Below are 23,207 nucleotides of genomic sequence, written 5' to 3' on the forward strand. Positions count from 1 at the left end.
CAAATTCCTTGTTGATGTCCTGTGGGATACAGATGAAATGAGAGGGTGTTTCCTGTCTGGGGAGTCGAATTTAACCACACCCAAGGTTTGGCACTGCCTTGGAACTGATGATTGTACCACAGAAAATCAAATACACATAATAAGTATATGCATGTATACACACACACACAGACACACACAAATATACTCATATATACTACATAAATACACACACCTAGATAAATACTTGGATAAAGCAAGAGGCACTGACAAAAATGCCTGTTATTTTCTATACCATGTTATTGTTGTTGTTATGTGCCGATGAGTCGGTTCCGACTCAGAGAGATCCTATAGGACACAGTAGAACTGCCCCGTAGGGTTTCCAAGGAGCAGCTGGTGGATTTGAACTGCTGACCTTTTGGTTAGCAGCCGAGCTCTTAACCACTACCCTTTGAAAAAGCTACTGTACCCTATTAGATAAAGCAATTAGCTAGAGGCTTTGAAAATCTTCTTAGCTGCCAGCATACTAGGAATTTTAATGAAATGTAATTACCACACATTTGCCACAGTCATTTTCGTGTTCGATATCATGACAATTTTTATGGCTGAGCAATAAAACCTTGAAATAGCTGCATCTAAAATGGTCATTTTACTTACAGGGTTTACAGAGGGAGGAGATGAAGGAGAATTTTTAAAAGACTGACCCTGAAACTCATGTCTCAAGCAATTTGAATGGGCAGAAGGAGAAGAGACGCTTTTGCATTGGAGAAGACTGTCAGGAATTAGATGAAAGTCTGTGCTCAGGTGGGGTACCTGCCACTGCGACGTGGAGTCGCACTTCAGAAATGTGCTTTGTTAAACACTGTCCTTGTAGAAAGAAGTACAGTTGTCACATGGTCTCACTTTCAGAGTTCCTCTTACATTATCAGTATATCAGTTAGTTGCTAAATCCCACTGTCTCCATCTTTTCCAAAGACCACTTACTCACTCTGCAAATCCTTTCCTGCTTTCTGGGACTAGACTATCTCAATTCTCCTCCTACCTGTCTTACTTATTAGTTGCTAACTGAAAGGTCAGTGGTTCTAACCCACTAAGAGCTCCTCGAGAGAAAAGACCTGACAATCTGCTCCCCAAAAGTTTACAGCCTAGAAAACCCTATGGGGTAGTTCTATTCAGTCACATAGGGTTGCTATGAGTCAGAATCGACTCGATGGCACACAACAACCAATAATTTAGCACACATTCATTCCACAAATATTTCTGCACACTTCTCCGGGCTAGGTGCTAGATGACTGCCATTGTTGTCAGGTTGATTTTCAACTCATGGTGACCTCATGGTACAGAGCAGAAATGCCCCATAGGGTTTTCTACGTTGTAAAGCTATTTAAGTAATTTCTTAAGTTGTTATTATTTCTTTTTGGCCTTTTCAGCTACAGTGGAACTTGGAAGTAAGATGGAGGACCATGTCTCACACTCTTGAATCTTTCCTAGAAGTCAGCTCAGCACACATTTACTCAGTTTTTGCTTGATTATATCTGTTATTGCTGGGTGCCATCAAGTGGATTCTGACTCATAGCAAGCCTATTTTACAGAGTAGAACTGTGGTATAGGGTTTCCTAGGCTGTAAACTTTATGAGAGCAGATCAGTAGGTCTTTTCTCCCAAAGAGAGGCCAGTGGGTTGAAACTGCTGACCTTTTGGTTAGCAACTGAGCCCTTATCCATGGTGCCACTAGGACTCCTACCTGTACATAAATGACATTAGTGGTTTAGTGGTAAATTCTTGCCTTCCATCCAGGAGACCGAGGGTTAATTCAGACCTGCTTTTGAAAATCAGCTAATGAAAACCCTACACATCACAACAGTCTGGGGATCATGGGGATGGCGGAGGACCAGCCAGCATTTCCTTCCATTGTTCATGGGGTTCCCATGAGTTGGGGGCCAATTTGATGGGATCTAACAATGTGTAAACAACACTTGCTGAAGAAGATAAGGTATAAGAATTTACATATGCAGCTAGTTTGGTGGAATGAGAAATACAGGTTAAATGCCTTTCAATAATCCCATTTATCATCAACTTCATCACTATCATCTCACCTATTAAACTCTTACTCGACGCCACGTACAGCTCTGTCTAGGGCACTTCATATGAATTTCCTCCTTTAATCCTCATGGCAATCTAAAGGTACCTCCACAATTTATTCTTTGGAGTACGATTTTATAGGAGTGACTATTTCCTATATTCTGCTTAGGGCTTGGTGATGGTATTTTATACCCATGTTGGTGTGGCTCAGCAGAAAATGTCTAGATTTCCAAGCTAAAAAAGCCTGAATTTGAATACCAGCTTCATCACATTGCCTGGAGCTAGTCAGCTATGAAGTTTAAGCCTTTGTGGGGTCACGAGGGTTAGAGATAACGTATGGGAAGAACTCAGCATATGGTAGGTACTCAACAAAGGAAGTTATTATTACTATTATTAGTTTTATTGCACACACACAGTTTTATTACTTGAAGAATGTGATCCACTATAAACTTGATGAGAGGCAGCCATTTTCAATGGAGATAAGTATTGGGTTGGGGGGAATCTGAAGATCTTAATTTTAATTTTCTTTTGCTGCTGACTCTGTGGCCTTGAGCAAATTGCAGAATCCCTTTGTTCTTCTAGATTCCGCATCTGGTAAAATAATACTTGCTCCTCCTGGCCTCAAGGATTTGTCATGAGAATAAATTGTTGTGTGCTTTCGGAGTTCTGAGGAAAAGGTGCAGTATAAGAACCCAGAGTAGTCCTGTTATAACCGACCTTTAGAAATGTTTATTTAATCCCTGGGCAGGTAGTGTTCCTAGCTGTAAATTGTATATAATACAGTACTTATTATTTAGTAGGGGAGACGGTGGCTTTTGAATCACACAGATTTTGGTTTGAACTCTGAATAATCACCCTACTAGCTGTGTGACTTTGGTCAACTTAACCTTTCCATCTGACTTCAGTTTCCTTATATTTAAAATGGGCATAATGTTTATGAGGTGTCAAATCTTCACGTAAAATCCTAGCACCATACTAGAGCACAGTAGAGCTCCACTTCCCCTTCCAAAATTACGACTAGGTAATCATTATGGTTTCTATATTTTTTTAATTGTATACATTTCTCAGGTTGGCTTTTGTTACCGTCGGCTGCCATTGAATTGGTCACTGACTCACGGCAACCCTGTGCGTTACAGAGCAGAACTGCTCCATAGGGTATTCTTGCCTATAATCTTTACGGAAGCAGATCACCAAGCCTATCTCTAAAATCTCTGGGTGGGTTTAAATCAGCAACTTTTGGGTTAGCAGCCAATTGCAAACTGGTCGCACCATCCAGGCTCCTCTCAGGTTGGTTACCTAAAACCAAACCCCTTGCTGATGAGTCGATTCCAACTCATAGAGAACCAATAGGACAGAGTAGAACTGCTCCAGAGTGTTTCCAAGTAGTGGCTGGTGGATTTGAACTGCTGACCTTTTGGTTAGCAGCTGAGCTCTTAACCACTGTGCCACCAGGGCTCTTTAGATTGGTTAAGATGTTCTATAATCTTATTTATGCCTACTTGTGCCCATTTTTATGAGTAAGGAACAAAAAACTTGGCTACAAATTTTTTAAAGTTACACTGAAATGAAAGCTTAATTTCTCTCTTTCACACACACACATTAATTCTCCATTTTAATGTCTTATTAGATGGAATTGGTCATAATGCAGGTCAAATCATGTTCTCTGGAATGTAGCAACTATACAGCAATTTTCTGATAACCTATTATACTTTATGCCAGTATCAGCATCCTGAAAAACAGTTACGTGCAGGGGGACCTGTGTTTATAATTTGTCATCTCAACATTAGGAGTCTCTGGGTGGCAAAAACAGTTAAGTACGTCACTACTAACTGAAAGGTTGGCATTTTGAACCTACCCGAGGTGCCTCAAAAGAAAGGCCTGGCAATCTGCTCTGAAAGGAGACAGCCCTGAAAACCCCATGGAGCACAGTTCTACTCTGACACACATGAAGTCACCATGAGTTGGAATTGACTAGATGGAAACTAAGGAATATAAAAACACCATATACACATTCCTGTCCAAACTGATCCTTAGTTCTAACCACTGCCAGATTTTCTCACCAGTATGAAATAGTTCCTTATAACAAGGAGATCTGTCTCCTTTTGTCCTTGCGGTGGGTGAGATGGGATAGGAATGGGAGGGAAAGTGGAAAGGAAGGGGAGGTCAGAAGGGAGAGAAAATATTTCCTCTTTTAGATTTTAACCTGCATGATTATTTCTAAAAGTCAATGTTGGGATGGTTCTTGAGTTTAGGGAGGTAAAACTGGTTAACTGACTTCAGCCAACAACTGATAGCCTGCCCTTGTTGAGCACTGCTATGTGCCAGGCACTGTTCCAGGTTCTTTTAAGTACCTTGAGGCAGGTATTGTTATTATCCTCATTATTTTAGATGAAGAAACTGAGGCAGAGTTGGATTAAATAACTTGCCTACGGTCACATACCAAGAAAGTGGTGGAGCCAGGATGCAGTCCCAATGCTCTTGACCAAAAAAACCCAAAAACCAAACCCATTGCTGTTGAGTGGATTCTGACTCATGGCAACCCCATGTGTACCAGAGTAGAACTACTCGATAGAGTTTTCCTGGCTGTAATCTTTACAGAAGCAGATTGCCAGGCCTCTCTTTGACAGTGCTGCTGGGTGGGTTCAAACCACCAATCTTTTGGTTAGCAGTCAAGCACAAACCATTTGCCTCACCCAGGAACCTTCCAGGATCTCAATAAAAGGACAATGGTTGTGGTAAGCTGTGAGGTTTCAGATGGTCCTGGGATGGGGAGATAGCATCTGGGAAGGCAGAAGCAACAACGTAAATGCAAACAAGATGGTGGGAACGAGCATGTTATGTTTAAGAGACGTGAGGAGGAAAACCTGGCCAGGGTGGGCCGTATTAGGGAGTAGTGGGAAAAAAGACAGTATAAATTAAACAAAGATGGGGCCACATCATGTAGTTTATGAACAAAGTGTCAGTTTTAACGATCGCCTGTTTCTGACTTGTTTAGAACATCCTTAAACATGGTTTGATGTTTAACCCTGAGGTTTGTAATTTGAAAAATGTACAGAAGCCAAATCATGTAAGTAGATGAACAAGTGTTCAAACACGTCCTTCGGTGTGGGCTGAAAAGGTAAAGAAGGTTTAAAAGCTGCGTGGTATACACTGGGCTCATGTACAGATGAGGGGACAGCCTGAGGGTGGCACTGGGGTCTCAGTCCTTCTGGCCGCACCCTCTGGGATCAGGAGAGCCAGGGGGAAATGCCTGTGAGCCACGCTGTGATTTTCACCAGGGCTTAGAGAGTTTCTGGAAATAGGCTCTCAATTTCCGGCAAACTAATAATTCTAGTCTGATGTTACTGGTAACTGTGTTTTTATTCATATTCTGCAGCTGGTCACAAAAGGGTTGGAAGGATATATGGTCAGAGAGATAATTTTGGGATGAGAACATAGATTCTGGAGCTAAACCAGTTTACACTCAACAAGCTAATTCCCTTTATAATAACATCAGCTTGCTTGATGGCTGGGGTCCTTGCAGAATTTTAAATAAACTTTTGATTTTATATTGATACAACAGCAGAAGGGTGACTAAATGGTAAAGATTCTGGAATTCTGCCACTCCCCAAAAGGACATGACGTTTGCTCTATAAAAACAAAACAAGCTGCTTTTTCCCTCCTAAATGCCAGAGGATATGTGAAATGTACTTCCACGGAATTTCTCTTTTATGTAACTCTTATTATTAAAGGCATCAATATCTATAACTAGAAGAAAAGAAACATAACGCTCACTCTACGTGAGTGGTTTTCAATCCTGGCTGCGCACTGGAAGCATCCAGGAGCTTGAAAAAATACCCATGCCTGGGGTTCCACGCTCAGACATTCCAGTTTATCTGGCGTGGGTCCTGGGTGGCAGTATCTCTGTAGCTGCCACATGATTGCAATGTGCAGGGAGTGCAGGATTACGTTGTAATCCCATGGCTTCAGCCAGGCAAATGTCATTTATAATTTTAAAAGGAAAAATCTGCTGTCTTATGTTTCTGCAGCAGTGGCAGCGTTGTGTGGGGAAGGATTCAACGTGAAGCAAAGAGATCTGGGTTCTGGCTCTGAGTTTGTAGCTTAAGTTTTCTGGGCCTGGTGAATAAAATATCATTGTAGTAGAAGATTTCTAAGTCTTCTTCCAACTTTGACATTCTAGGATTCTAGGCCTGTGGTCTTTAATATTGTCAAAAAATACAGATGTCTTGACCTTACCCCCAGCTATTTTACTTTAATTGGTCTGGGGCGAGGCTGTGGATCAGTGTTTTTCAAAGGCTGTCTGGCTGGTTCTAGTGGGCAGAACTGAGCATCACTAATCTATGCTCTCTGTTGAAAAAAAGTCTTTTAAAATAGAATTTGGAACTTATGTGTATGCATGTGTGTGTCTGTACATAAATGTTCCTGGGGTGGAATGCCCGGCTGAGACAGAGTGATGGGAATTCACACTCAGCCTCATATTGATTCAGGACAGTGGAAGTAATGCAAACACATATGTCTGTGTTGTCTTAATTAGTCCCTGCTGGTTGCTCTGTTCACATAGTTGAGAAGGGATGCCAAGTGTCTGGGATTCTAGCCCATTTTAATTCCTTGTTGGCATTATAGGAATAAAAACAATAAGAGGGCACAGAACAATAATACCTAATATTCATACCTTGCTTTACAATTTACCTAGTACTTTACCTCTATAACATCATTTAATCCTCACATTAATTCTCTCCATTTTAGAGAGAGGAAACTTGAAATCAGGAGAAACTAAGTGGCTTGTCCAAGAACACAGAGCTATTAAGTGGTGGATGCTCATCGTGATGGTTAAAGTTATGTGTCAACTTGGCTAGGCCATGATTCTCAGTATTATGCAATTATCCTCCATTTGGTGATCTGATATAATTATCCTCCATTTTGTGATCTCCCATAAGTAGTATAATGTAATCACTTCCATGATGTGATACGATGTGATCAGCGAATCAGTTGTAAGGGGAGTTTCCTCAGAGATGTGGCCTGTACCCAATATATATGGGCATTCTAGCAAAGCTCGCTTGCTTGCTCTGGATCCTGCATCTAGCTCATCATCATCTGACCTGTGGTTCTTGGGACTTGAGCCAGTGGCCTGCTGTATTGTCTGCTAATCTTGGAATTTGCTGGCCTCTGCAGCCTGTGAGCCAGCAGCCTGCAGTCTTACCTGACAATCTTGGATTTGTCAGCCTCCACACTCCGTGAGCCAGTGGCCTGCCATGTGACCTGCTGATCTTGGATTTGTCAGCCCCTGCAGTTTTGTGAGTCAGGAGAAGCCTCCAGACTGACACCTGACCCATGGACTTGGGACTTGCCAGCTTCTACAACTGCATGAACCATTTCCTTGAGATAAATCTGTCTCTATATATACATATATATGTGTCACTGGTTTTGCTTCTCTAGAGAACCAGCCTAAGACACTCATATTCTAACCCAAACCTTCTCACCCCAAATTTCTTTTTTCTTTATCTACTTCATGCATCCACATTGATTGTACCAAACAACCCTTAGATGACCAGGCATGAGAAGGAAGTGGGGGATTCACTATATGTTTGAGGATTAGGAGCGAAGAGAATGGGGCTAATGGAGCAGATGTTTTCCTCTATGTCACATGAAGAGTCAAACCAAAGAGAGGAGTGTGTTGTCTTTCGAAGGCAGTTAACCTGATAAGAAGAGGAAGAGAAGCAGGATACAGGCCAAGTGTAAAACCAACGCCAAGAGAACAGGTTCCAAGCAAGTCAGTTCTAGCCTTAACTGTCACCTTGATGCTGGGTAATACAATCTCATTATTTTGCACTTTTTTTTTTTTTTAAAGTCGGTGATACTATAACCAAGAAGGTAATCTTCAAAGTAGCCAGATAGAGTAAAGGGCCAAAATATAAACAGTGTGCAAGACAGAACAGAGCTATCAGGTTTGACCCAGAGATTTGATAATGGCCTTGGAGAGGCTCAAACTGTTCTTGAATTTCTTAGCTTCTTAAGCTATGGTTTGAGCTCCAGTAAGTACAGCTGTAGGAGTCCCTGTGTGGTGCAAATGGTTAAGCACTAGGCTACTAACCAAAAGGCTGGTGGCTCAAACCCACACAGGGCACCTTAGAAGAAAGGCCTGGCGATGTGCTGTCCGAAGCATGAAAACCCTGTGGAGCTCAGTTCTACTCTGCAATACATGAGGCTGCCATGAGTTGGAATCAACTCCATGGCAACTGATTTTTTTTTTTTTTTTTAAGCACAGCCATAGGTTAGAATTGTTGTTCCTCATACTTGTGCAAATATCAGGATCACCTGGAGGACTTGTTGGAACACAGAGTGCCGGGCTCTAAACGCGGAGGTTCTGATTCAGTAGGTCTGGGGAGGTCACAGAATCTGGCAAGCTCCCAATGATGCTGATATTGCTGGCCTGGGTACCACAATCTGAGAATAACATGTCACTCATGTCATGTGTTCGCCTAAGCTTCAGGCAAGGTCCCTAGGTGGCACAAACAATTTGCACTTGACTGCTAACCTAAAGGTTGGTGGGTTGAACCCACCAAGTGGTACTATGGAAGAAAAGGCCTGGTGATCTGCCTCCATAAAGATTACAGCCAAGGAAACCTTGTGGAGCATTTCTACTCTATGTAATACAGGGGGTCGCCATGAGTCAAAATCAACTCAGCTGCAACTAAAAACAAGTTTGAGGCAATCTGAAACTCTCTAGATCCTTATCTCCTCAGGACACCCTTGTTATATTAGTGCTCACTTCTCCCCAATTTAAAGAAACCCTACAGCAAGAAATCACCACGAGGCCCATAATCTCATTCTCTGCTCCACTAATTTAGGCGCTTCAAAAAGAGATTGTTGCCAGTGTTCTCATATATCCTTATGATGGAATCTAAATTCAGATTGATTCACGTAGAAATAAGGCAGCAGAGGAAAATTCCAGGGAGCAAGATATTAAAGCATTTCATGGGGGCAAAACAAGTTTAAAAAAATATGAAAAAGCAAAATGAAGTTTTCAACATAGTTAGCATTCAGCACATAAGCAAAAAGCTTGCACCAAAGTGCCGTAATCTGGTTTACGCTACATTTGCCCTTTAGGACATACATTAAAATTTCAGCCCAAGCCATATGGAGAAGTTTGCAAAATTGTATGCTGAAAGGTAGGTAGTGTACCTTATTTCCAAATGGTTATAATGCTCACCAGTTACAGGGCTAAAATAGTAATAAGGTCACCAGTTTGCATGAGATATATTTACCATCGAACATTTTCAACTCCTGAATAAAAAGTAAATTAGCCTGTTGAGGCTGGCTTATAAAAATCATTTCAGAGCTACAAAACAATTCTGAGGTTTTATTCATAATAATACTTAGAGCTTCCATAAGCAGGATGTGAAGGCTTCAAATTAAAATATAATGAATAGGTCTAAGCTCCTCCACTAAACACTTGAAAATTAAGACTTACTAGAATGGCATGAAGGCCTGGTTTTAGCCCTTCCTTCAACAGCCTTCTCTCCCCACCCTCTTCTATTTCAAAAACATCCCTGTGTACAAAAGGCATGAGGAAATACAGAGAGTATAAAAAAAAAAAAAAAAGACTACGTTTATTATTAATGCCTAGTCAATTAGTCAATAAGCTAGATACCACATAACAGGTACATAATGCATGAGACTGAGTTAACCAGGCTACCCAGTTCATGTGTCTGATAATGTGAACTGTTAGCTAATCGTATGGATATCTAGAGGCCAGATAAGTTTAAAAAGACTCACAAAAGATCTGAACTTCTCTTGATCTAGCTAATGTCGCCTATCTTGGAAGGCAGGGGGGCAGTGTTAGTTCAGTCGAAGAATTCTCGCTTTCCGTGAGGGAGGCCTGGGTTCGATCTCAGGCCAATGTACCTCAGGCACAACGACCACCTGCCTGCCGGGGGAGGCATGCATGTTGTTATGACGCTGACCAGGTTTCAGCAGAGTGCCCAGGCTAGCATGGACTAGGAAGAAAGGCCTGGAAATCTACTTCCAAAAATCAGCCATTGAAAACCCTGTGGATCACAATGGTCCAATCTGCAACTGATCATGGGGATTGAACAGGCCTGGGCAGCATTCTGTTCCATTGTGCATGGGGTTGCCATAAGTCAGGGCCAACATGATGGCAGCAAACAACGGCAACCACAGTCTTGGAAGGTAGCAAGTTTCCTGAGTTTTTGAATCTAATTCTTGTTTGATCCCAATCTGCCACTTACCAGCTTCCCTTTTGCAAAATGGGGACGATAACGCCTATCTCTCTTGACAACTGGAAAGGTTGAATTGAGATAATACGTATAAAATCCCATGTACAGTGCCTTATATAAAACAAATGCTCAATGTTAGTTCTTGTCACTTTCCTCCAATTTTCTTCTAATTTGCAATGATTTAGACAGAAATTCAGTTCCTCTTTCATCATGACACAGCCTTTCCTTTTAGCTGATATAAATTTCAACCAAGAATGACGTTTGTGTTCCTATATACTTACTTTTCTCAGAAACGGGTCTGTGTTAGTTCACCATATGACATGTCTTTAGTTCTTATTGATAAAATCTGGTGTTCTGAGTAGCCCTGGACTCTACAGTAATACCCTATTAATGAAGAGGATTTATTCTAATGAACTATTTGATGTCAAGAAACTCTATGACCAGAGGTAGAAACAATGAACAAGCAGAATACAGTTTCCCTTTTCATTCTCCAACCTTGGTCATAGGTTCTGTCCACCGTGCTGGGTCCGATGACATCTGACTTTAGCTTAGGGTAGGATGACCCCATCATCTCTTGAGGTGGTTCACTGTCCAAAGACTCAGCATCTACCCATGGTTTTGACTATGTAGTTTCTCAATTACTCTTTAATGATCAGGTAACAGGGCCCCCGGGGATGATATAGCTTTTTCAGATGAAAACAGTCTCTGACTGACATAGAACTTTCTCTGAGAGCACCATCTCTTAACCAGGAGTCCAGGCAGTGATGAGGAGGCTCACCTTGGACCAGTTAGACAACCCTGGCAAAACAGTCAACAGTGAGTTTGCCCTCATGACCACTGGGAAAAGCTTGCTTACACACAAACGTACATTGATTTATATGTTGAAAACATTTTTCATTAGAAATGGAGAAGCATGTACAAGGCGGTGAAGAAGAGCTGCGTAACTCACCTGTCCAGGTTGCTCACAGGCAGTCTGATACCTTGCCTGCTGGCAGAGTTCTTTGACTCGCTCGTATTTGGGCAAGTGGTTTGACTGTTGGATATTCTTGTTGGATTCTTCCTTCTTACGTAGAAATTTGCTTTGACAGAAAGGGAAAAGCTTCTTACTTGAGAAGTGATCTAAGTTACCTTTCCTGCCTGTTCTCTTTTTCTTCCCTGCCACATGACTCCACAGGCTTCAAGAGGCAAGAAATAAATGTTAAAAAACTCTGTCCAAAGGAGTTCAATATTTTATGAGTCCTTTGTGAAAATTATGAGCTAAGTCCTATCGAGGTCAGGATAGGAAGAATCATTTCCCCCACAAAGTGCTCATTTCAAAACTGGGGTCATAAATGTTTAATTTTATAGGCTCAAAGTCCTTTTTTGTTTTAAAATAAAAACAATTATATAAATGCTTTTCTCTCAGTTTATGTACAAAAAGAACAAGTCAATGTGCATTATGAATCAAAAGGAGGAACCCAGAAGTGGCTATGGAAATAATTACAATCGCATATAATTTAAAATCATGAAAGTGAAATAAGGAAAAGAAGTAGAAACCGGGGTGCCAGGCAAGCCTTGGAGGCTTCTAAGAGAGAGACTTGAGCAGGATGCTTGAGAAAGCCAGTCCACTGGTCCGATTAGAAACCAAGGCTGGGAAATGCAACAGCACATCCGTATCCACGTAAAGGCTTTTGCCTCATATTCTAAAGACTTATTCTTTACAATTCTGATGCAACAATAATTACTCTGCTGTCCAACAGAGAATGAGTAGCAAAGCATTCGGTCTTGTGACTAGGCTTACGAAATCTGCATGCTTAGTAAACCAAAATACGGGGGGAAAAGAACACTCAGCAGGGAGAGCTGCCCACTAGGACTGGTTCCCAGAAGCACCCCAGGAACCAATAATTACCCTCTTTCCACTAGGAAGGTATCACGCCAAATTTTGGCCTTCTTGTTTGTTCGAAACCTGAAAGCAAAATAACAATATTTACTGTTGGCATCGGGATGGTTTTCCAAATGGATCTGTGCTAACAGTTTATTTAAGGAAAAACCTCTCACTTCCCGTGGACCAGTACTGCGTCTCCATCAATGTGCTATTCACACACACACACAAAAAAAAACAGCCTAGAAATTTCCAGCTGGGGTGATCCTTACGGGCAAAGCGGATTTTGCCTTCACTTTTCTCAGCTGCTGGCTGGCTCTAGGCACCTGTGAAGGAAGAATATTGACGCACCTGTTACCTGGCTTTTCCAGGTCCAGGAGTTTGAGGACAGACTTGCCATCCACGTCAGGAGGTGTATCAAGCCCAGCGATATCCAGGATAGTAGGAGCCAGGTCGATGTTCAGAACAATCTGTGGGACTCTGCAAAGGAACAGATGGTTACACCCCACACCCGACAGCAGCAGAGGGTGGCATTTAGGGTTACTTTCTCTACAGCAATGACTCATTCGCTTTCAACTCTTCTCCCTCTCTCACCTGGTCTCTCCAGGGATGGGTGGATGCATTTGGCCAGGATTGGTGTGTGGGCAGCAGCAATGAATACAATAGGATTAATGGACTCTACGGGGGTCAGACTGGAGAGCGTGGCCCATCGTCTCTGCACTGGCCACACTGCCAGGCTAGACATGGTCTAATATATGGTTTTTGTGGAATGTACATGATCTTCTAAAACCCTGCAGTCCATAACCCGTCTTTTGAACTAAGGCTTGAAAAAAATCAATATTCTAAAAAAAGGACACAAGGCTTTTATAGCTGAATCCAACTCATACCATTGAGTCCCTCCAACATAAAGCCTCCTAACTATAGACCTGACAATCTCCAGGGTGTTTCTAATGCTCTCATGAGCCATGATAACATTCTTAAAAGCAGCCCTCCTCACTTCCATCACCCTTTCCCTGGGATGCAGTGTAAGTGGGCAGCAGAAGAGGCCTATGGATGCAATTCAGAATATCTGAGCTCTGGGCCCCAAACCTGCCACTTCTGAGATCGGAGATCAGACTCTGAGTGAGACACTTAAACCCTCTAGCAACTTTCTTCATTGTTCAATCAGGGGTCCAGGTTAGATGCTCTTTATGGGTCATTTCAGGTTTTATAGTCTACTTCCACTCTTCTACTCTTTTCATAATTCTTTCATGTACATGATCTCATTTTATCCAACAGGTTCTGATGTGATTGGCAGAGCATATAAAACTCAAAACGGGAAAATAGAGATGCAAAGAGATTCAGTGACTTGCCTAACGTCAAAAGCTGGGTGACAGAAATACCACTTCAGTCCTTTAGGCCTCTTTTCTTTGAAAAGAAAGCCATGCTCACTGAAGTGTACATGTGAAAATTGTCGAACTGGAAAATGTTCTGTTATAGTTTTACCACAATTAAAAAAAAAAAAAAAGAAGAAGAAAATCATGGTGTCTTTTAATTTTCTTAGTGATAATGAAAAAAATAAGAGACTAAGATGATGGCATTGGTTGTTTAAAAAATAACAGGGTAGCTCTGATTCAAAAAAGTTAAGGGTTGTGTTTCTGAAGATCATATTCTGCATCTTTGTACACAGGCCAAAAGGACATGGATTCTGGTCAACTTGAAAGACTTCATCACTGAAAAGTTAGTTTTCCTTTCTCTTTAAATAGTATATTTTAGTTAATTTAACATGTGGCACGGGGGGCAGGAGGGAGGTTTTCATCTTCTAAATTACTAATCTACACATACCCTTTCTTGTTTTGGATGAAAGGAAACCAGACACTGGGATTGGTAATCAAATTATTTCAGTCATACACCAACTCTGACAGCTGAATGTTGCAAATGGAGAAATACGTACATTGATCCTGGTTCCACACTTGGACCACGAATAAAGAAAGGCACACGGATATCAAAGTCATATGGCATGGATTTCCCCTTGACCAGTCCAAACTGTCCAATATGGTAACCGTGGTCAGCGGTGTAGATAATGTAAGTATTCTCCAGCTCCCCTGTTTCCACAAGCATATTATAAAGCTGAAATACAGCACAGGGGCAAGTCAGAATCAATTACGATGACATAAGATGACATTCAATAGTGCTGCCATGATTTCCCTCAAGTCTTTTTCCCATTATTTTTAAAAAGGCAACAGTTGCTTAATAAGTCTGACAAACACAAAGATTATCCACATTTTCTAGCTGCTTATGATCCGGGAGAGAAAAAGTCCAATAATACAATGGAAACATAACTTTTTTGAGTCTGGAACATTCTACTTACAGGCTTTGTGCATCTGTTTGGAAAAAACAAAACTAAACAACTACACTAGACTAAAACACCACAAAAGAACCTTCACCAGCAAGCTTTATAGTTTCAGTCTGAAGCTCAAGGTTAAAGCAAATTTTAATATCACCACTCTTACATTTAGTTATCCAGGGTTGAAAACGGCTGCCTCTACGTCTGATCCAGCTGGATCCAGCTTTCAGGCATGTTTTGTTTGGTTTATGCTATGTCTTAAAATTCAGGAAATTTCACATAAAAATTTTGTATTTCTGGCTTTTCTTAAAAAGCAAGAAAACCTGGCAATACTGCATCCACATTTCTACGTGGGCAAAAATTAGCATGAACTGAGTAGCTGCTGCCCATCTATTTGATTTCAAATTAAAAAAACCCCACCAGCTGTCATCGAGTCAATTCAGACTCATGGTGACCCTATGTATGTCAGAGTAGAACTGTAGTAGATTTCCAGGCCTTTCTTTCAAAGTACCTCTGGGTGGACTTGAACTACCAGCCTTTCAGTTAGCATCTGAGCATGTTAACTATTTGCACCACCCTGGAAAAGGCAGTTCATTTCAAGTTCATCACAATCACCACTACTCCTTATTGCCTTATACTGGACCTGCTTTACTCATTTACATGCTTTCTTAATTCTAGAAGGTATTTGAGGGTGTGGCCCCCGACTTCCAATGTTTTGACTTTTCTCTTCCCTTTGCCATTGGCTCCATAAGAACCAAGCTTGGGGAAGTAGACAGAAAAAACGGAAAAAGGGAGGGAAGGGATGATTAGTTACTGAACCACACACACAGACATACAGACACACACACACACACTCTCTCTCTCTCTCTTAAGATGATGCTGTAAAAATGAAAACGAAACAAACAGGATTGGCAAGAATAGGTCTACATCGAGAAAGCTGAACCAAGACCTATCATGGAAGCGAGTGTATGTGCTTACCCTTTCCACAGAATCATCCACTGACATCAGAGTCTGGAGCCTTTTGCGCTGCAGAACGTTGGTAAATTCCATGTGGATGGGCAGCATGGGTCCCGTGTACTGCATAATCCAGTGTTTATCCATATTTGGTGCATAGTTATAACTAGGAGTTCTGAAAATATCCAGAAAGAAATCTTACTGTATATTTTTTTACTTAGTCATTTAGGGAAATATCTCAAGGTAAAAACTGTGAGATTATCACTTACAAAAGATAATTAAGACACCACTAAGTTTTTCTTGGGTATCTCCTCTTTGTGTTTATGAGAAGATCTGAAGTCTTTATCACCTTAAATAACATATATATTCTGAAGGAAAATGAATTCAAACTTTTAAACCAAGACTGGATGCTAATAAGTAACCCTTCTTAAAGATGTAATTAGTGCAGGTTCTTTTGGGTTCATTGAATAAAAGGTATAATAAAACATTACGATGATCATGGCTATGTTACAAATCTACAGATAAAGTTCAGCAATGTAGTCAGGAATGTTCTTATAGTGGTGTTAACTCATAAAATTTTGTTGCTAATTGGGCTATTAAACATAGTCACAAATATGTGGAATGATGATGAATCATAATTTCAAAATTTTTTCCTCTTGAATTTATTATTACAGTTTTTAAAAATTACCTATATATCTAGTCTCTGTGATTTTTTTCTCTATTTCTATCTAATCTTGTATACAGACATCATTGACCTAACTGGATTTGTTGGAATTACAATCAAGTCTACCTCTGTGATATACATGTTTACCAATAAATAATAAACAACATTTTATAAACAACTCAATATTGTTACAGGGCACAATTTCTGTTAATTATACAGACATGGGTCCAATTGTTTTAGGATAGGTCAGTTTGGGTATATGTTTAATCTATTCCAGAAATTAAGGTGTGGCATTCCATAGATTTCACTGGAGACCCACAAAATATGTCATCTCTCCTTTGAACTCTTACCCAACTCTTGACCTGAGATCACTAGACACTGCCACCACATGCTCCCAGAGTACATATCTGTGCTAGCACAATTCTCACACTGAGAATTATTTGTTCCCATTTGTCTGTCATGGATTGAATTGTGTCCCCCCAAAATATGTTTCAACTTGGTTAGGCCATGATTCCCAGTATCGTGTGGTTGTCCTCCATTTTGTGATTGATATAAATTTCCTATGTGTTGTAAATCCTAATCTCTGCCTGTGGTTAATAAGGCAAGATTAGATTATGTTAAAGAGGATTAGGGTGGGATGTAACACCCTTACTCAGATCACATCCCTGATCCAAAGTAAAGGGAGTTTCCCTGGGGTGTGGCCTGCATCGCCTTTTATCTTACAAGCGATAAAAGGAAAAGGAAGTGAGCAGAGAGTGGGGACCTCATACCAACAAGAAAGAAGCACCAGGAGCAGAGCATGTCCTTTGGACCTGGGGTCCCTGCTCTGAGAAGCTCCTCGACCAGGGGAAGATCGATGACAAGGACCTTTACCCAGAGCCAAAAGAAAGAGAAAGCCTTCCCTTAGAGGTGATGCCCTAAGTTCAGACTTCTAACCTCTTAGACTGCAAGAGAATAAATTTTTCTTTGTTAAAGCCATCCACTTGTATTTCTGTTATAGCAGCACTAGATAACTAACACATTGTCCTTCCCCAGACTATAATCTACTTAAACCTTTTCCTTAGATACTAAGATGTTTAATATTAAAAACTCATTTAATTATCTCAGCTGTTCTGAGAAGGTAGCCCCTACAGCACAGTGGCTAAGAGCTCAGCTGCTAAACAATGGGTCAACAGTTCGAATCCACCACCTGCTCCTTGGAAACCCTATGGGGCAGTTCTACTCTGTCCTATAGGGTCGCTGTGAATTGGAATTGACTTGACAGCAATGGATTTGTTTTTTGGTTCTGAGAAGTAGGTTTACTGTCCCCATTTTACAGGTGAGAAAACTGAGGCTTAGAAAAAAATTTAGTTGCCATCGAGTTGATTCCAACTTATGATGACTCCATGTGTTACAGAATAGAATCGCTCCACAGAGTTTTCTTGACTATAACCTTTACAGAAGCAGATCACCTGATCTTTCTTCCAAGGTACTGCTGGGTGAGTTGAACCACCAACCTTTAGGTAATTAGTCGAGCGTAAACCACTTGTGCCCCCCAGAGACCAAACTGAGGCTTAACAAAATTAATAACTTTCTCATGATCCAGGCCATAATTCCAAAGCCCGTCCACTTTAACAAAATGAAAAAAGAAATTTAAAGTGAGGGGTGCACCCCATGTCTGAGCTTGCTTTTAAACAAACCACAAGTTTGCAGTAGACAGTCTCACAGAACAATGGACAGACTATATTGAATGAGAAATGTGATTCCCACCCTCTGTTCTTATCAGGAGCCTATTGGTGACAGGCTGTGGATAATGGTCACTTAAGGAGACCCAGTGCCATCATTTAAATTATAACACTGGAGAAATAGTCATTCACCATTCGGGAGCCTTGATGGTGTATTCCACTGGTTCAGATGAGCTGTGATTTTCCCATGGGATAAACTTGGAATTTTTGAGATACATGGTTGTATGGTGGAACATTTTGATACACATGGGGCCACATAAATGCCACCAATTATTACACATTTTCTTCTGTCAGTGGATTTGCAGAAATTCTCTTTTGATAGAAAATGCTACTTGGATGTCATTGGTACCAAGAGAAATTACTGTTTGGGTACCATTGATCTTTTTGGCAGCACAGGGTTACTCTAGTCAGAATGGCAGCTGCCTAACTAGCGGAAGTGCACAGAACAGCACAAATACCAATATACCATTTATTACAGGAGACACAAAGTCTCTAAAAGTATACAAATTATGGCCAGAAGTGTAAGTCAACCCCCTTTGAAAGAGTCAGAAAGGTGTGGAGTTCGTTTCCGGTTCAATTTCCTCATCTTTAAATGGGAATAATAGCACCTCTCTTAAAGGGCTGTTGTTAGGAACATACAAAAAAAAAAAAAAAAATCTATCTATCTATATACCCAAAACCAAACCCAGTGCCGTCGAGTTGATTCTGACTCATAGCGACCCTATAGGACCAAGTAGAACTGCCCCATAGAGTTTCCAAGCAGCGCCTGGTGGATTTGAACTGCTGACCCTTTGGTTAGCAGCCACAGCACTTAACCACTATACCGCCAGGGTTTCCATACATACATGTAGATACATATGTTAATTATAAAGTGCCTGGAACATAAGCACACGAGTTTCTCATATGAGCCAATAAATGAATGCATTGTACCTAAGTAACTGGACTGAAAAAAAATTCTATAGTATTAAAAAACAACCTCTTTAGGCATTGGCAATGGGCTTAGGCATTACCTGAATTTTTTTTAAAGAGGAACTTTCAAAATAAACTCTCTTTTGCCTCCCAAGTAAGTGGCTCACGAACCAAATGGCTCACTTTTTTGGTCTGTAAGAGTTGCTCATATCGAAAAGTGAACCGTGGGCAGTGTCCAGGCTCCTGGATCTCAGGAGCTCGTGAAGGAGGACAGAATTAAGTCCCGGTTTCTTATTCTTCATGCAGCATACCACATTACGAACAGGATTAGATTAAGAGGCTGAGAAGAGGAGGAGAGAGGGGGCTTCTAAGGCCCATCGGGAAGGGTTTTTTAGCTGGTGGGGTAGTTTGAGGCCAGAGATCTATAGCAAATTGCTTAGGCAAGGTCCCTTAACCATTTACTGACACGTGCTCTGAAAAAGAACCCACCTATAAAAGATGAACTGTACAGGGTTTCTTTATAATACCTAAACGTCCTCCTCTTTGCCTTTGATGTTGGGTCGGCTTAATTTTAAAATAAATCTAGTTGACTTTTTGCAAACCACAAAACCTCAACACAAATAAAAATTACAATAGGGAACCGAGACGCAGGCTCACAAAGGGCAAATTACATCCCCCTCCTACCCCCAGGTCACCTTGATGTGCTTGGCATCTTTCCACCTCACAGGGAAGGTTGCAGAAAATTACAAGCCTCAAATTGGACCCTGGGATTTACAGAATGACATATGTTAAATCTGGCTTATATTAAAAGAGAAAGTTCAGGGCCCATTGTCAAAGCTGTCCTCCCCCACCCCCCTTTTTTCCCTTCATTTCTCTATATGCAAGATGACCCCCTGCTCTGGGGATGAAATCCCAGGTGGGGTCTCAGCAGGGGGCTGGGAAGGGGGGCCGTACATCTTCCTTTAAAGGAAGAGACTGCCGCTGCATCCTACAGGCTGCGTCCCACAGAACAGCAGCTGTTCAGGGGACCCGCAGGTGGAAGGTCGGAGGGTCGCTGGGACTGACAGTGCTGTTGAAAAGTGATCTTTTGCCAAAGACCTGTGGTTGCCTCCTGCTGGGGGCTGCCAAATTCCTGGAAGATGCAGCCTTCTGTCCTCCGGTGATAATTAAGGCTTGCTTCCCTAACTGAGGAACTGACTGAAAATTATACAAACAAGGCCCAGGCTTGTCAGCTAGAACAGAAGCTATTAAAAAAAATGCAGGTAGGGTTTTAGGGAAAAGTGGAAAACCACCTGCTCAGTTATGCCAGAAAGTTTTGGAAGATTGGAGTCGAATTCTGATCCCAGCTCTGTCACTTACTAGCGTGTGATCTTGGGCAATTTTTTTTTCCCACTAAGCCTCAGTTTCTTCATCTGTATAATGGGAACAGAAACTTCAAAGAGGTCTCGTGAAGGTTTAAGAGATTTCAGTGACTCTAGAGAGCAAAGTGTGGGACTACATCATACCCAGACTTACAGGTCTCGGGAGGGGATCTCATCATTTAATAGTTCATTTGATTGTGTGGCAACTCTGAGGGTTGGCAAGGCTTGGTATTCGCATTTTACAAATGAGAAAAGTAAAGTGCAGAGAGGTGGCTCAGAAAGAATGTGCCGGGGCAGCTCTACCATGCCACACGGACCACAGGGTCCCTCACCACAGGCTTCTGAAGCATCTCAAAATCCCAGTCATGAAGAGAACTGATACATATATTTCTTTCTAGCAAAAGTAAGTCCCAAAATCCTTAGCCTTCACCCTGTTTTAAACTATTAGCTGGTTCTGCTTCCCATTTTCCTGCTTCCTACTCATTGCTGAGTGTCTGGTTTTCGTTGCAAATACAGAATAAAGTCTGACTTTCCAAGGCACGTACTGGATGCATCAGTGAAAAGGTGAATAACACCATTTGGTTTAAAATTGAGAGGACCTAGGACCAGATTGCTGTTTTTGAGTTTCTATTATTTTCTTCTTAAAAAACAAAACAAAACTGTGTCTGGTGATACTTGTCTGTTCAGATAAGGGTTTTACCTAAACCTGAGTGCCCCAGAGCTTAAACTCCCCCAAAAATATACCTGTAACCCTCAATAGCCTATTTCCCCAACTTAGAATTTTTTTGGTCCCCAGCAAGGTTTCCCTGCATATTGCTTTTCTCTGGTCATTCCGTGTTTGGATTTATCACCCAGCATACTGCATCACAGAAACTTCAGACTATTGCATTTGTAAGTTCAACCTTCACCATCAATGCCAAGTTTCTTTGTGGTTTGATTTTCTTCCCAGGATTGCTTAGTGACATGACAGGAATCAGAACTCTGAAAATCAACAATGTCACCTTTCTTTTTGATAGGTGGATATTTAGGGAGAATAATTCTTTCTAGCACAGAAATAGTTTCAAGAAATGCATGTGTTGCATATTAAATCTACACCCAGGGGACTATAAAGAGCTTAACAGTTCATTTTTACCACTGATGGTCCTTGCTGTCACCCCAGGAAAAAGAAATAATTTCTAGCACTTTATATTTGAGCATGTGTTTTATTCATTTGTTATTTAGTATTAAGCAACGAGAAAAAGAAATCCACCTACCTAACTCTTAAAGGGTATTGGTAGGAGGATCATCATTCTCTGAGAAATGAAATAGGTCTCAATTCCCAGAAGCAGCCAGTTATACAGATTTAAGACACACATTCAAAGCATGAAATTGGAAATTCTATACTTAATCTCCCAAGTCACACCGTCTCAGCTTTCCCTAAAATTGAACTTATTTAATTGACTTTGGGCAGATATTCCCCACCTGAGTTCAAATATCTTTAGGTAACAAACTCATACAGAATAATATCAAACAATATTGATTATAGGTATATATAAAAATTAAAGAGTCTTCTAATTTAGATAGGAACCTTAGGGGCAGTGAGTTTATGTTAATGGGGGAGAAACAACTCAGAAAAAGAGGGTGAGAATGGTTGCACAACTCGGAGAACGTAATCAATGTCACTGAACTGCACATGTAGACACCGTAATTGAATGGGTGTAAAATTCGCTGTATATATCCTCAACGACAACAACGACAACAAAGAATCTTCTAATGATGCCGTCAACACCAACTAGAATTGTGCAAACACATACATAGGAACTGCCTCTAATACCAAGTGTGGCCGTGATGAGAACGGAGCAAGCCTAGTGTAGTGGAAGGCGCCATTGGATAGTATAAATGGTTAACATGCTGGCTTCTAACCAAAAGGTTGCAGGTTCTAGTCCACCTAGATGCACCTTGGGAGAAAGGCCTGGTGATCTACTTCTGAAAACTCAGCCACTGAAAATCCTGTGGAGCACAGTTCTATTCTGACACACGGGGTCACCATGAACTTACTCAACAGCTACCGATAGTATAGGAGAAAGGTCATTTGGACCCAAAGGAATTTAGTTTTGGTTCCAGCTTTCTCCCTAACTACTTTTGTGACCTGGACAAAGCCAATTGGGCTTTCATTGTTTAGTCTAAAAGATTATGGATTTAGATTAGATGATCTCTCAGTGTCCTTTTAATTTATCAAGTTCATTATTTCGATATGTTGACACTATTTCAAAAACGTGTTTTAATGTCAGCTAGTTGGTGGGGTTAACATGTTTATTCATTTGCTAAACAAAAATGCGCCACTACTTTGTCAGGAATTACCAGGTACTGGGAGGTAAGAGATGAAGGACAGTGTCCTTCCCCTTGGGTTAGAGCTGCCCTGCATATTTCATGTGAATGCTGCCTCCTGGAGGTGTGCCATTAGACCTCACGGATGCGGATCGACAGTCAGGGTGATGGAACATGCAGTGAATGAGCGAGATCACGCGATGAGCTCTGCCTCAGTCAGACATTTTTATGGAGAACTTAAATTTTTCTCATCTTCAAAAGCATGTCCTTTCATGTATTGGTGGAAGTAAAGAGGTAAGAACGGGAAAATTCTTTTTAAGGTAAGAGATTTCTTTCCAATTTCAGATAACAAAAGTGATCTCAAAAATTTTGTCCAGGGGCTCACACAATAGCAGTGTTTCTTTTGACATAAGACGTTTATCCAAAACACAACTTTAGGGTGATTCTTACAAATTAGAGGGCATGGATTGTTCCGCCAAGATGGTAGATTTCATTTGAGCCATTCCTGCAGGTATGGAAGAAAGAACCTTTGAACTGGAACCAACAAATATACATATTTTTAAAGTTGATGGGGCCATAGTTGGTAGGAAGGTGATAAGGGAGTCTCTTAGCTTCCCATAGGCTCACCAGGCAACTAAATGGACTCTCTTTACCTGTGACTGCTTTTGCCCACAGGTGAGTATTATTATATCACCGAGGCCAGGAGAGATAAAGAAGCTATATGCTACTGTGAGTGAAGATACATACGTCACTATGGGGACACTAAGGAGCCCTGGTGGTGCAACGGTTAAGTACTCATCTGCT

General features: G+C 41.1%; 1 protein-coding gene across 5 annotated transcripts in view; it reads right to left on the minus strand.

Moving 5' to 3' along the window:
- The window catches only part of SULF1 (sulfatase 1), a 224,025-nt gene that overhangs the window by 36,651 nt on the left and 164,167 nt on the right, over nt 1-23,207 (minus strand). For all 5 annotated transcript variants that reach the window (XM_049853532.1, XM_049853529.1, XM_049853531.1 and 2 more), the window contains 5 exons: nt 15,463-15,613; nt 14,092-14,267; nt 12,510-12,638; nt 12,186-12,242; nt 11,247-11,376 (listed from right to left, as the gene is read on the minus strand). In XM_049853532.1, the coding sequence (XP_049709489.1) occupies nt 11,247-11,376; nt 12,186-12,242; nt 12,510-12,638; nt 14,092-14,267; nt 15,463-15,613 (643 nt within the window). The remainder of the gene's footprint in view (nt 1-11,246; nt 11,377-12,185; nt 12,243-12,509; nt 12,639-14,091; nt 14,268-15,462; nt 15,614-23,207) is intronic.

The sequence above is a fragment of the Elephas maximus genome, chromosome 15 (genome assembly GCF_024166365.1).
Source record: "Elephas maximus indicus isolate mEleMax1 chromosome 15, mEleMax1 primary haplotype, whole genome shotgun sequence".
Taxonomy (NCBI): Eukaryota; Metazoa; Chordata; class Mammalia; order Proboscidea; family Elephantidae; genus Elephas; species Elephas maximus.